Raw genomic sequence first — 13,761 nt, forward strand, 5'->3', positions numbered from 1 at the left:
CGGCCCTTGTCGCCATGGCGACGGCCGCCGCGCGGAGGGCGCAGGCGCAGAAGGCGCCCGCCGGAAGTGCTTCCGGGCGGCGGCGCGCGGACCGGAAGCGGCGCGCACTTCCCTTTGTGGCGGCCGGCGGCGCCATGGAGGCGGCGGCCGAGCGGCGGCGGGGGGAGCGGCGGCGGCGGGAGGTGGCGGTGAAGGCCGAGAAGCGGAGCCCCCGGCGCTCCGCCTCCCGCTCGGCGCGGGGCAGCCAGTCGCCGCCGGCCGAGGAGCGGCGGGGCCCGGGCGGGCAGCGCCAGGGCAGCCGCGGCAGGAGCAGCAGGTAGGGCCGCCCGAGGGCCGCGGGCCCCGCGCTGCGCCCGGCCCGGCCGCGGCTCCGCAGCTCACCCTTCCTCTCGCTGTTTTCAAGATCGCCCAAGAGGAAGAGCAAGTCCGGGCGCAGGAGCCGGTCCCCGCGGGGCAGGAGGAGCCGCAGCCCGCACCACGCCGCCGTCAAGGTGAAGCAGGTAAATCGCGTTGTCGGTAGCAGCGAGGCCCGGTCCTGCCCGCCGAGGCGTCGGCGGGGCCTTGCGCCCTCCCCGGCTCCGCTACGGCAGCTGTTCCTGCGAGACTCGGCCGTGCCAGGTACGAAAAACCACTTCTCGCCTGGCAGTTATCCTCTTCTAGTCCCTGTGGCGCGGCGCCTGAGGAAGAGCAGGGTCCTGGGGGTTTAATAGCTCCCGCTGCCCACCTCGGGCTGTGCCGTGAGTGCCCGGGTGCTCACACGTGTGCGTGAGCCCGGCCTTTGCCCCTGAGGCTGGCGGCCCCGTGAGCGTCTTCATGTGCCCGGAGCAGGTGATGCATCGCGCCCTTTCTTCATTTTGCTTTATTCTGCGCAAATTGTAGGAATCCCAATAGTTTGGCCAGGAAATAAGTTTCTCTCGCTTTGTGTTAGATCTGCACGCAACGCATCCAAGTACGTGTTCTCCGTGTGTAGGGTTGTGGTTTTCTTAAAAGCTGAGGTAGATTCGCTCCTCTTTCATTCGAATTCTGAATACGTCACTATAAGCGATTCTTCGTTACAGGAGCGAGATGATCATTGTCGTAGAGGAAACGAGGAGCGAAAGCAGAGATACTCATCAGAACAAGAACACAGGAGAGACAGAAGCGGTGACAGAGACAGACACAGAGACCACTCAGACAGAAGGAAGAATCCAAACGAAAGGCCTGGAGTTCGAGGCCACGAGCGAGAGAGGGATGTTCAGAACATCCGTGAGCAGCAAGCGGAGAGGGAGTTCTATAACGAGAGAAGACGAGAGCATCGACAAAATAACGAAGGCAGTGGTGTTGACCAGAATCCAGAACTCAGGCAATCTGAGAACAAACCTAAAGAAAAAGCTGCTGTAAACAAAGAGAAGCCAAGCTTTGAACTGTCTGGTGCGCTTCTAGAGGATACCAACACTTTCCGAGGTGTTGTGATTAAGTACAGCGAGCCCCCCGAAGCTCGGATTCCGAAGAAGCGATGGCGCCTCTATCCTTTCAAAAACGATGAGTTTCTCCCGGTCATGTACATTCACAGGCAGAGTGCTTATCTCCTGGGCAGGCACCGCAGGATCGCAGATATCCCTATTGACCACCCCTCCTGCTCAAAGCAGCATGCTGTGTTTCAGTACCGGTGAGTATAACTCTGCCTGCTGGTGAAACAGGATTATTCAGGAGCTTCTGAAGGAAAAACCAAACAAACAAAACCTGGATGTGCGCAGTTGAGCGGTACGAGTTTGCTGTAAGTACGTTAGAGAGAGATGGAATTTGTGTTTGATGGCTGCATATCATCCTAGCAGTAATCAAAAAGATCTGTAATTCCTCTCGTTTAGCCACAAGCAGCCTTTTAGTAAGACAAATAACACAGCAGGGTTAAACACGGAACTGTGCGTGTAGCTGAACTGGAATAAACCGGCAGGTGTAATTGGCAGTAAAAGTGTTTCGGGGAGAGGTTTTTTTTCATTTGGTCTTTCACAACAAAGTCTGCTGAGCTCCTCTGAAGCAGCAGGGGTTGCCTGCTGCTGAAGACAAAGATGCTCTCTTAGGGAACAGCCATCTGTTCTGCTGTAGGAATTACCGTGTTACAGCATCGGAAGTTTTAGAAGGTGACGCGGTCTGTCAGAATCCGCTCAGTCTCACACAGTCTCTCATTGCTCTCTCCAGGCTTGTTCAGATCTCTGCAAGCACAGATAAGTATTACCTGCGCTGGGGCTCCTGCGTTGGAAAACCCGTCTGCTTTTGGAGTACGTTTTCTGTCTCTCGCTGTTGTGATTGAAACGGTGTTTTTTGTTTTGCTAGGCTCGTGGAGTACACTCGCGCCGATGGTACCGTTGGCCGCAGAGTAAGGCCCTACATCATCGACCTGGGCTCTGGGAATGGCACTTTTCTAAATAACCAGCGGATTGAACCTCAGCGTTATTACGAACTAAAGGAAAAGGATGTACTGAAGTTTGGGTTCAGTAGCAGGGAATACGTTCTTCTCCATGAATCTTCAGATAAATCTGAGGCCAACACAAAGGACGATGATGATGAGGAGGAGGAGAAGGAGGAAGAGTCCGACAGTTAACAGATGAGGAGGAAATTGGGGGGGGAGCAGGGGAGAGAAATTCTTTGCAGTTGAATATGCGTTGGGATGTAAACATCGGAGCATCGCAGCACTGATGCCTCGTATTGCCTTAAAGTCCTTTTTCTGTTGCTGATCAGTTCTCGTAGTTTATTTTGGGGGACTTCACTGATTATTCCTCTTTGATAGTTCTGCATATCAGGAAATACAGCTTGCTTTTTTTTCGCCTTTTTTCCCCCTGACAAGCAAAAGAGCACCTGAAGGTGAAAGCTCTGATGCTGGAAATATTCAACAACTGTTGAAAGACTGTCCTCTTCTAGGAAAGGATGTAAAACACAGCTGGCATATTTCAAATGACTTTTATTAATTGTTTTGTCCTAGCCCTTTGAAAATGCTACTTAACTGAAATATTAGTTAGAAAGTAACCCGATGCATTTTGTAACATGTTTTGTTTGGTAGAGTTTGCCAAATTCCTTTGCCTGTTAGGAGTTCCAGACAGGAGAATTTACCAGGCTCGCTGTGAAAAAGGCAGAAATGTCGCAAAGCCTCTTGGATTTGTATGTTCCGGGGAGCTGGTTTGCCTGGTGATCGCTTTCAGGGACGGGATTTCACTGGAACGCACTACCTGAAAACTGCAAGGTAACTTGAAACGGAATTTAAACGCTTCCTGGGATTTTAGGTGAGGCTGCTGTGATTTGGGGGCTGAGGTCTAGGTCGGGGTCTGCCCAGTACGCGTTCCAACGTACGGTGCTGAAACTCTTCCGGGATGTTGAGTGTCTGGGTCTGAAGCCGGGGCCTTTATTCTGATACCACCCCTGCCCCGGGAACAGCTTCTCCTTGGTTTTGTTTCTATTACGCAGAAATACCTTTTATGTGGTGACGTTTTTTAACCAGAGTTTGCACTATTTAAGTTTTCTTTTTATAAAAAGTTACACAAGTCACTGGTTCAAAATGGCCTTCTCCCCCGTAAAACAAAACAATGCTTTAGGAAGAGAAACAACAAGTCCGCTCACTGAAAGTACTCGCATCTTGCATATTTTTGGATGTCTTCTCCCGACTGCTTTATGGTATAAGAAATGTATATTTTCCACACTGTTTACTAATTAGCCTGGATGTTTGTTCTGTGGTCACAAGCTATTCATACCTGCCGTGTATATACTTTGTGTATACAAGTGTTGCATACTGTATACACAGGCTGGAACATTTATGATGTAAATATGGGGCATTGACGTCGGTTTTCAAACGGTAGGTAGAATGAGTTTTGACTAGGAGGATCTCCTTTATATATACTCTAGGGGTTTTTAAATAAAGAATTTGTAAATTTAGCCCTCATTACGTTTAGTTGTAATGTTTTTCTAGTGTCCCTTTTTTTTTCCTTTATGTGCCTTGAAATAGATGAACTTTCAGTGCTCGTTTCAGTATTAAGGACACCAAATAAGTTTTAAAAAAAAAAAAAATTGCGTGATTTGTGTACTTGGGAGGCTGTGACTGTGGAGGGTTTGTACCGCAGCCCCTGCCCGGGCCTTTCTTACCCGGGTGTGGGCCAGGTGGCTTCTTCTGTGCCCCCGACGCGGACAGGTTCGCACTCAGAAATACGAAATTGCTGGGTGGATTAAGCCAGAGATGATCTGCCCCGTGAAAGGGCAGACTAGCCCCTCCAGTTCCACTTATCGCAGAGCGTTTAGACTAACATAATTTAAAAGATGCTAGAACAGCTAAAAAAAAGTTTTAATCAAACATACGCAAAGTTGAAATGACCTCTTTTGAACGTGTTTTTGGGTTTGTTTTTTTTTTTCCCCACAAACGCGGAGCACGGAGATGGGATAATTATGGCTGTGATGAAAAAGGGAGACCCTGTCTTGCCTCAGCGAGCCTCTCGTTCTGGTTTTGTGCCCGTCCCTCCGTGCTGCCAGCTGCGAGACCCCTCCTTGGCTGCTCTCGGGCCCGGTCCTGCTGGTCCTTGGGCTGGAGGCACAAAAAGCAGGAGTGAAATTCCCCAAAAGCGGCACAACGGGCTGTGGCCCGAGCGCACTCGCCGTCACCCACCCAGCACTGGGGAAGGGGTGGCGGGACCGGGGGTCCCCGCTGGCGGTGGGCCGAGGCCGGGGGGTGAAAACCGAAGCCACCCAGCCCAGCAGCGGTGCAGCGCCTGAAGCGAGGCCTCGGGATTTGTTGCCTTATTGTCAGCGCCAAGTTTCCTCATCTCGGTGCTGCCGATACCGGGGCTCCTGGCCCGCTGGCGTGGCGGGCTCGCCCCCCTGGAGCGTGGCCAGAGCAGGGCAGCGAGGCTGGGGCAGGGGCTGGAGCACAAGGCTGGGGAGGAGCGGCTGGGGGGGCTCAGCCTGGAGAAGAGGAGGCTGAGGGGAGCCCTCATCGCTCTCTGCAACGGCCTGAAAGGAGGCTGGAGCCGGGGGGGTCGGTCTCTGCTCCCCAGGAACAAGCGATGGGACGAGAGGGAACGGCCTCAAGCTGCGCCAGGGCAGGGTTGGGTTGGGTATGGGGAAAAACTTCTTCCCCCAAAGGGCTGCCAGGCCCTGGCCCAGGCTGCCCAGGGCAGGGGCTGAGTCCCCGTCCCTGGGGGGATTTAAAAGCCGGGGAGATGTGGTGCTGAGGGCCGTGGTTCAGTGGCGGCCCGGGCCGTGCCGGGTCAGCGGCTGGACTCGATGATCCCGAAGGTCTGCTCCAACCCAACCGGTTCCAGGGGGCCGGGCCGGGCCGGGCGCGGGGGTCACCCCCGCGGGGCCGGGCGGGCGGAGCGGCGCGGAGCGGCGCGGCGGGGCCGGGCTCGGCGCTGCCCCCGGCGGCCCCTCCCGGCAGCGCAGCCGCCGCCGCGCCCCGCCCCGCCCGGCCCGCGCAGGCCGCCGCCGCCATGGCCGCGCTGCACGCCAAGGCCGGCGGCCCCCCGCAGATCCCCGACACCCGCCGGGAGCTGGCCGAGCTGGTGAAGCGCAAGCAGGAGCTGGCGGTGAGCGGCGGGCGGCGGCGGCGGGGCCGGCGGGCGGCGGGGCCTACCTAGGCCGCGGGCGGCGGCGGGGCCGGGCGGGCGGCGGGGCCTGGGCCGCGGGGCGGGCGCGGGGCCGGGCCCGCTCCATGCGCTGCGCTGTGCCCGGCAGGAGACGCTGGCCAACCTGGAGCGGCAGATCTACGCCTTCGAGGGCAGCTACCTGGAGGACACGCAGATGTACGGGAACATCATCCGCGGCTGGGACCGCTACCTCACCAACCAGAAGTGAGTCCCGGCGGCCCTGCCCGCCCCGCCCGCCCCCGCCGGGCCCCCGCGATCTCGGCTCTCTCTGTTTCAGGAACTCCAACAGCAAAAACGACCGGAGGAACCGCAAGTTCAAGGAGGCTGAGCGGCTCTTCAGCAAGTCCTCGGTCACCTCGGCAGCGGTGAGTGCCGGGCCGGGCGCCGGTGGAGCTGAGCAGACCTCCCCGTCCCTGTCCCCGTCCCTGTCCCCGTCCCTGTCCCCATCCCTGTCCCTGTCTCCATCCCTTGGTGCTCCTCGGTGCAGCTGGTCCCGTGGTGGTCGCCCGGGCTGCTGCAGGACCAGTTTTCCATTTAAGCTCCTGTACTTGCCCTATCTCCCCTGACCCGAGCATCTTCATCCCAGCCTCTTTCAGAAACCCCTTTCCTGGTGCCCAGAGAGGTGAGGGGGAGCTGCAGTCAAGAACCACCCGTGCCACACGCTTGTCACTGCCATCCCTGTCTTTATCTTTTTGCTCCTAACCCCCGTCTGCTGTCCCGTGCTGGTGCTAGGTCGTAAGCTCTTTCAAGCAGAAGCCTGATGTGTCTTTCTCCGTGACGTGATCTCTGTGTTTTTGAACATTTGAAAACTGGTGAGTCAATTACTGCTTTCATTAACATCCCTTTCGGTTTTCTAGGCGGTCAGTGCATTAGCTGGAGTTCAGGACCAGCTCATTGAGAAGCGTAAGTCACTTTTTCCTTTCTCTCAGAATTTGGAAGGAATTACACTTCTCCCCACCGTTCAGCTCTGCCTCCAGTTGCCTGGATCCGCGCTGTGCTCGCTGCTCCCCCGCAGCGCTCCCCGTCCAGGGACCTGCGGCTGCTCCTCTTAGGCCGGCTCCTGAGTGCTCCCAGCACAACCGCTAGCTACAAACATCAGCAAAGTGGCCCTGTGAGAAACAGAAGGAAAGTTGAGCTTCCTTTCTTGAGTAAACTTTTATGCTCAGCAAGGGTTTATTGTGCATAAAACTTATTTAAATGGATTTGGTGCTCTTTGGAGAAAGAGGTTAGAAGAGCTGAAGCAACGCATTTCTGTTTGTGTGTCTGTCAGCTGCAGGTGACGTGGGGAGGAGCCACTTAACGTTCAGGATTTTTAAAAACGTTTTTGTAATCAATACCAAATCGGATGCAATTCTAGTGTGCTTCGGTTGCTGAGGAGGTAGCTCGCTGTCCTTCAGAAATATTTTTCAGGTTCTCTTACGTACCTCCCGCTGCCGTGCGGCTCAGCGTCTCTGCTTCCCCGTGTAGTGTTGCTGGGGGTTGCTTCTTCCGTGCAGGGCTTTGCCAGGGCAGGCTGGGCTGTGAGCTGCGGGGAGGTGACCATTGTGCTCGTCTTTTCCCTGCCCTAGGGGAGCCAGGCAGCGGCACAGAAAGTGACACTTCTCCAGACTTTCACAATCAGGAGAATGAGCCCAACCAGGAGGATGCTGAAGAGCTGGATGGGTCTGTGCAGGGGGTGAAACCCCAGAAAGCTGCTTCCTCTACTTCTTCTGGGAGCCACCACAGCAGCCACAAAAAACGGAAGAACAAAAATCGACACAGGTTAGTGGTACCAGCAGCCTTCTTGTCATGCCTTCTGAATGGTTAGCTGTTGCTGGATTTACTTTGTTATGTGGAAGGAACTAGGAACTTGTTAGAATAATGAGCAGCTCAGGTCATTTGTTTTGGTGATTTCTCTGGTTTTTAGTTGTATGCATCCTGCAGCGTTCATCAGGACCCCGTTGCCCCCGTTGTATCAAGGAGGGGAAAGCATGCTGAGGAGGTGAAACAAGCAGTCAGCACAGGGTGCTCACTCCAGCTCTGGTACAGCTGTGCTTCTGACCTGGCCTTTTCAGCTCTTGTCTCTGTCCAGGAGAATAAAGCTGTCTTCCTTCCCGTAGAGGAAGATTGCAGTCCTGGCCTCCTGTGCTTGCTTCTTGGTTTCTGCAGAACCAAGTGAGATAGGAATGTCAGTACTTTCTTTGGAAAAGAAGGATGAAAAAGCAAACTGGAATGTTTTGGGGGTTGTGGACACCCTTCCCTAAGATTTCCACTCCAAGCCCTTTCAGTTTTCAGTGTCCCAAACGGAGTCTCTTCATTATAGCACGGAAGAGTTGCTTTATCACATTAACCTCAAAATGTTTGTTATTAAACCGACCTGAAATTCATGTGAAACAAAAGCTTTTCTGAACTCTCTGTGGTTGAATTTAGATGACCAGTTCTGCCCCTTAAGGTATGCCCCTAAGGCGTGATGCAGCGTGGCGGGCTCATGGCTCAGAAATCTGCAATAAACTCCCTGCCTTACAGTGCTGCTCTCCGTGGGCAAACGTCACCCGCTGCTTAACCATGGCTCGGTGCCCCTCAGCAGAGCTAGCCCAAGGATTTCTGCAGAGTACGACAGTGCGCTGTGGAGTCACACCCTAAGGGGAAAAAAAATACATGGAAACCCATGCTTTTGGAAAGAGGAGACACTGCAGAACTGCACCTCTCTGGAAGTGATTGCTGGAACTGGTACCTAAACATTATTAGAAGTAAAAGAGCTTTTAAAAATCAAGTGTTCTTGCAAACTTTCAGCTTGTTGGCTTTGTCTATGGATGGGCTTTCCTCTTTAAGGGACTTTCCCATACAATTACAAGAGAGAAATGTTTTAAAGAAAAGTGGTAAAAATTTACAGAGATTGCTGGGGGAAGGTTGGTTTGGGAGATGCGGAGGTAGGTATAGTACTTGAAAAACGCTTAACTGCTTTTTCTCCTTCATTAGGTTTTGAGTCATTAGCGTGTCTTTAATTCCTAGATCAAAACGTTCTTCCTACAGCAGTCTTAATTGGGCAAACATCCTAAAATAGTGGCTGTCCCTTTGGTTCCTCGTGAGCTGGGAATCCAAAGCAGTTCAAAACTCTTTTTTTTTTTTGCCTGTAGGCAATTGGAAAGAAGTTCAGGAATAACCCAAGAAACTACATCTGTAAATGCGTTCAGAGAAACAGTCTGTAAAACTGAAGTACAGCTTAAGAAAACTGCTCTTTCAAACAAATTATAAAATATTCTCCTAGGCACTTACACGAACAGCAAACCAATCCGCTGCAGACGCAGTGGGGTGCAGTACAAACGCTGTAAATAATATAAATTCTTTTGAACCCGAACTTTAGCGACAGGAGTTAGGAAGAAACTGCCCTACTGACAGGTTGTGTTGCTTTGGGGTTCCTTCTACATTCCTTCCACTGAAGCAGCTGGTGCTGGCTACTGCCGGGGACAGAATGTTGGACATGAGGAGCCCTGGTCTGATCTGGTACGGCAATTCTTATCGTCCTAAGAGATACGTCAGACACATCGACGTTACGGAAAGGCTTTTGCATTTAGTAACTGACTGTTTTGTAATGCTTAGCATGGCCAGGTAGATAATTAAAAGAAGATAATTAAGTTTGTAATAAAAACAGTTAAAATTGTGAATGCCATTACTGATTATCCCCTACATTTTGGCAGAAAAGACCAAACAATTTTCAAGTATATCTAGGATAAAAAAAGCAAACAACAAAACAGTCCCAGTCTACTGAAGGTATAGCTAAGTGCTTTAGACTGCATTGCAGCCCAGAGTGCTCTTTAGGAAGAGGCCTGTGTCTCCATTTCTTGAGTGTCGTGGAATGAAAAAAAGAAAAAAAAAGGCAAGAAAAAGAAATATTGGCGTTTCTTTTTGTTCAGAAGCTCTTCCATTTGCCAGCATACGCTTGAGTTCTGCTCGCCTGTTGCTGAAGAACTGGGAGGTGTTGGGAACAGGCACCCCGAAGGTGCCCTGACTCCACTGGATTTTCTGCTTCATGTGCCACCGAGGGCAGTGTGGGAAGTTCGATTCAGACTGGGCAGAACTGGTGGGAATAGGCAGTTTCACTTCCAACAGTTAAAAACAGGGAACCAGGTGGAAGTTACAGTGTCTTTATTGAAGTCGTCCTCTGTTCCCTCTGAGACCGCAGGAAGGCCAAGTTGATTATTTTCTGTGTGCTCAGCAATTTTCACGGCTAAAAAGTATTTCAGGAGAAAATTCAGTGCCGAAAAGCTACTGAGTTACAGCTGATCGATGATGAGTCCTTTCCAACCAACACAGTCGTTAGCTTCGGGGCAGAACTGGTTCCAGAGGCGGTGCTGTGCTGTCGGTGCGAATGCGGAGAGGAGGGGTGGGAATGGCACCAAACTGCAGTTAGCTCCGGCCCGTCCACCCTCTCCCCTTCCCAGCTCGCTAAAGGAAGCGAGTGCGAGAGGCTGTGTGTATGGGTGTGCGTTCGGAGAATATTCGAATGCGAAGTTGGCCACTCAGTGCTGCGTGGTCTCCACCTCTGCCTGAAGACGCTTTCTTTGCCGTAATAATCTCGACAAAGCCACTGCTTTCTGACCGCCCGCTCGTTTGTTTTTGCAAGCAAATCAGTTTTGCTCTCTGCCTGCGAGCTAGCGTGCGCTCTCACGGATCTGACGATAGCTTCCTTTTTCAGCACCTAAAATTCCCTCCGTAAAACCACTCTGCCTCTGTTCTAACACCTCTTTTTCCCAGAAATCCGATTGGGGAGGGGGACTCTGGATTGCCAAATCTGGAGTGCTTTTTGTGCCCAATTCTGGTTAAGATATCTTAAGAACTTTATGGCATTTGAACACTGGCTTTATTATTTTTTAATTTTATTTTATTTTTTAGTAATCTCGCTAGGGTGGCTAATCAACTAATTTATTTAATTCATTAGTATATTAATTTCTATTGCTTTCTTCCTTTCAAATGCTGCCCCTCAGCCCGTCTGGCATGTTTGATTATGACTTTGAGTAAGTTTGACTTGAATTAGTACTTGTGCTGTGTTGTTAGTGTGTAGACACCAATGTGCCTTTTGAGACCTTTCTAACCCATAGTTTATCTGTTTAATTGTAGGTATGTATATTAGGTTAGGCTGGGAAGTTTTTTTTAAAAACAGAAAAGCGTGATGGAGGTAACATTTTATTTAATAACTTCAGCAAAATTAAATTAACTTCACTCTCCTTTACCTTTCTATTTCATTGTTAAATAGATAAACTTTTTAACTTAAAAACTTAGTTTAAAAACTGATTCTTCTGGCTTTGCTTCTTAAGGAGATTAGTGTAGACTTGGATATTTCCTTCTGGAAAAATGTAATGAACTCAGTATCTTTGACTCATTTAACCCCTGTCATCTTAAACTCCTATCTCTGTTCCAAGTAAATAACCATGACCACTATGTCTGAATAATTACCTGTGGCATAGTTACACATCTAACAAACTAACATAGAGCATGCGTATTTAACCTTATTTCTTTATGCTGCGTAACTTCCCTGTGATTTTTAGTATGAACCTTTATTAACTCTTTTTTGGAGTGGACAGAATATGCATTTTGGCAAATAAGAAAGAATCCACTCTCCATCTCTTTGCTGCTCTCTTGTCCAGTAATATTGGGACAGTGATTTGGCTCAGCCGAATTGAGAATGTGGATTGAATTAACCAAATAGTCTTTGTTGTAGCCTGTGCCATATGCAGTAGCTGGTTCTTTGAACTCTAGTCTCGGTTTAATGTATTGAAATGGACATTTCTCTTATCTTTCCAACCACAGGATTGATCTCAAGTTAAACAAAAAGCCAAGAGCCGTAAGTATCAGTGCTCTGTCGTTGTTTTCATTGCTCATCTCTAGACTTGAGTGGCTGACTGACTCCTAATCTTAAAAAGCCTCCCTCTGCTGTCATTTAAGATCTTATTTTCGTGGTTGAGGAATATCATGGTATGAAATAAGCATTGCCTTGTGGATTTGACAGTAAATAAGCCCAGGTAGGCTTGTTATGAAGCTAGGTCAGAGTTAAGTCCTATGCACTTTTTATGAAAAAAGCTGTTTTGCGTCCTATTATCTTGTCATGATCCGGATCACTAAAAGCAGCTGGTTTGAGTTGATGCGTTCTTGAACTAAGGTTTTGAAGGGTCCTTTCTGTTGAATGTTTAGCTACAAGAAAAAAAATCTCTTTTCTGTTTTGCCTGCAACTAATGGTATGTAGAAATGAGAGAAGACTGAGAATCCCAGCTCTGCAAGCAGAATTGAAGGTAGAAAGGTCTTAATGTGCCTGTCCTTTCCTTTCTCTGCAGGACTACTAGACTCATCAGTGCTGATGCTTCTGGGATTTAGGTCTACGTGAATCCCCACTGAGAAAAATGCCAGTCGACTGAATGAGCACGATGGCAGCTCTCTGGCCAAGTGTCTGCAGATGGGAGTGGCTCACTCTAAAGAACTTAGATGGGGGGAGAAAATCTTGGACCATGTACTTTGCATCATTTTTAAATCACCTGAGTTGCAGGGAGACTAAGGTGTAGTAGTAGTAGTAGTCCTGAATTCCTGACTATTCTGTGCTTCCACCTCAGTCGGGAACTTCCTAAAATTGGCTGATCTTGCTGCTGCCGCCCCTGTCATCTGCAAACCCATGGAGAGGTATTTCTTTTTCCACTGGAACTGGGGTACGATTCAGTACGTCCCATCCATGTTGTAAGACTTAGATTACTTTTGTTGCTGATACCTAGCTTTGTAGTTTTGTTTTTGGTTTTTTTGGGTTTTTTTTGTTTGGTTGGTTTTTGTTGGTTTCGTTTTTGTTTGTTTTTTTTTAAACCAAAATGTATAGTTAACAAATTGACTTTTGGTTTCTTTGTTTTAATCCGTGTAGAGTGCAAGGTTCTTCATTTTGTGGAACAGCTCATTTTGATTCTTACTCAAGCAGAGAAGAAGGTGGTTAACCCTTTTCTTAACTTTAATTTTAAACACCATCCTCTAAAATTTATGCCGAGCTTTTAAAGGCAGGGAAGGCTGGAGCTCAAAGCCATCTTGCTCTTTGCTATCTTTGAGGTTGGGTGGATTCTCTTTTTAATACAAACTTCTGTCATTTGTACATAAACAATAAAAGTTACATGTTTGTCTCTCTTCTCATGTTTTGTTCAGTCCACAATTTGACTCCCAGTGCTTTTTATTCTCCATCTGCTTTATGAGGACTTTGCTGGAATTCTTCCACTTTTGCGTAGTAGCTGTTCCTTGCCTCCTGACCGTTAGGAGGTTTCCTTTGTGCTTTCTTTCCTCCGACAGACATAACATTGAGTGCTTGAAAGGATTGCCAGGCACTGTGTTCAGCTAATCCCGCGTCAAGGTAGGGCTTGGATGTCAGTCAGCTCTTGCTGATACTGGCGGAAGGCCTGCAGATAAGGGAGGAGCAGTCTGGATTGCCACTGGAAGCGTACGCAGAGGGATGAGTGTTGGGTGCTTTTCACAGTAGCCAGGTCGAGATGCCAACGCCGATGTTGAAATAGGCTTTGCATTTCTCAAAGTGGTAAATTGCCTTTGTAACCAGCGCTGTAATGCGTTTGTGTCTGCTTAAACGTTGCCGATGGAGAGAGCGCCGTGGTTGTATCGCTGCCAGCCCCCCAGTACGTGTGCGTGCGCACTTGTTGGAGCCGAGGGTTCGTTCTGTTCCGCTACGCCTCTGCTTTCCTGGGGTCTTGGGGTCTTTTTCAGCTCCCTCCAGCCCACCCAGTCAGTGCAGAGCGGTACCGAAGAGCGAAGGCAAACGGATAGGAGCGAAGTTCTCCCTTCTTCTGGTGTCTGGTTCAGGGATCAAGGCAGCTCTGTGTTTGTTCGTGGTGGGAGCTGGCTTATCCCGCAGCAAGCGAGCGGCTGGCACTCTGCTGTCGGGCTGCTTATCCGCAGGGGGTGTCGGGATGCAACGGCTTAATGGGAGAGCTGCAAAGCTGCCCTACTTCTTTGTGTTTGAAGTTACAGAGGTTAAATACAGGGGGGTGGAAGATCTAGGAAACAGCATAAACTCCTAAAAGGCCTTGCTTTTCTGTAGTTCTGGAAAAAAGAAGTCTTAGCTGATGGGTTTTGATTACTTGGCCTTGGTACAAAAGCAGCTTCTCTCCCACTACTGCTGCTGTTCCAACGCAAGGATTGCAAGAGC

The 13,761-nt window shown here is 50.0% G+C and overlaps 2 protein-coding genes across 13 annotated transcripts; both read left to right on the plus strand.

Annotated features, from left to right (window-relative positions):
- Positions 1-124: 124 nt before the first annotated feature.
- Positions 125-3,925, plus strand: SNIP1 (Smad nuclear interacting protein 1). Its single transcript, XM_082329767.1, has 4 exons — positions 125-316; positions 404-500; positions 1,059-1,648; positions 2,314-3,925. Exons 1-4 carry the CDS (start codon positions 135-137, stop codon positions 2,579-2,581), a joined length of 1,137 nt encoding a protein of 378 aa, XP_082185893.1. The 5' UTR covers positions 125-134; the 3' UTR covers positions 2,582-3,925.
- Positions 3,926-5,422: 1,497 nt separating this feature from the next.
- On the plus strand, positions 5,423-12,736 carry MEAF6 (MYST/Esa1 associated factor 6). Of its 12 annotated transcripts, none has more exons than XR_014230134.1 (9): positions 5,423-5,543; positions 5,692-5,807; positions 5,881-5,968; positions 6,461-6,506; positions 7,172-7,364; positions 8,109-8,332; positions 10,701-10,758; positions 11,391-11,424; positions 11,912-12,736. XR_014230134.1 is itself a non-coding variant. In XM_082329825.1 (7 exons), exons 1-7 carry the CDS (start codon positions 5,448-5,450, stop codon positions 11,918-11,920), a joined length of 582 nt encoding a protein of 193 aa, XP_082185951.1. In that variant the 5' UTR covers positions 5,423-5,447; the 3' UTR covers positions 11,921-12,736. The 12 variants fall into 12 exon arrangements, 4 of the variants coding, with proteins under 4 accessions (XP_082185951.1, XP_082185949.1, XP_082185952.1 ...); XR_014230135.1 differs by having other exon boundaries at positions 8,109-8,312; XR_014230136.1 differs by lacking the exon at positions 8,109-8,332 and adding an exon at positions 8,720-9,945.
- The last annotated feature ends 1,025 nt before the right edge of the window (positions 12,737-13,761 follow it).

This window comes from Platalea leucorodia (genome assembly GCF_965183815.1).
Source record: "Platalea leucorodia genome assembly, chromosome: 18".
In the NCBI taxonomy this organism is placed as follows: domain Eukaryota; kingdom Metazoa; phylum Chordata; class Aves; order Pelecaniformes; family Threskiornithidae; genus Platalea; species Platalea leucorodia.

Excerpts from the sequence above, each read along its gene's own strand:
- SNIP1 (XM_082329767.1), top strand. The coding sequence starts at position 135 with ATGGAGGCGGCGGCCGAGCGGCGGCGGGGGGAGCGGCGGCGGCGGGAG. Across the intron at positions 317-403 it reads AGCCGCGGCAGGAGCAGCAG|ATCGCCCAAGAGGAAGAGCA; the intron begins GTAGGGCCGCCC and ends GCTGTTTTCAAG. Across the intron at positions 501-1,058 it reads CCGCCGTCAAGGTGAAGCAG|GAGCGAGATGATCATTGTCG; the intron begins GTAAATCGCGTT and ends TCTTCGTTACAG.
- MEAF6 (XM_082329823.1), top strand. The coding sequence starts at position 5,448 with ATGGCCGCGCTGCACGCCAAGGCCGGCGGCCCCCCGCAGATCCCCGAC. Across the intron at positions 5,544-5,691 it reads AGCGCAAGCAGGAGCTGGCG|GAGACGCTGGCCAACCTGGA; the intron begins GTGAGCGGCGGG and ends TGTGCCCGGCAG. Across the intron at positions 7,365-10,567 it reads AAGAACAAAAATCGACACAG|CCCGTCTGGCATGTTTGATT; the intron begins GTTAGTGGTACC and ends GCTGCCCCTCAG.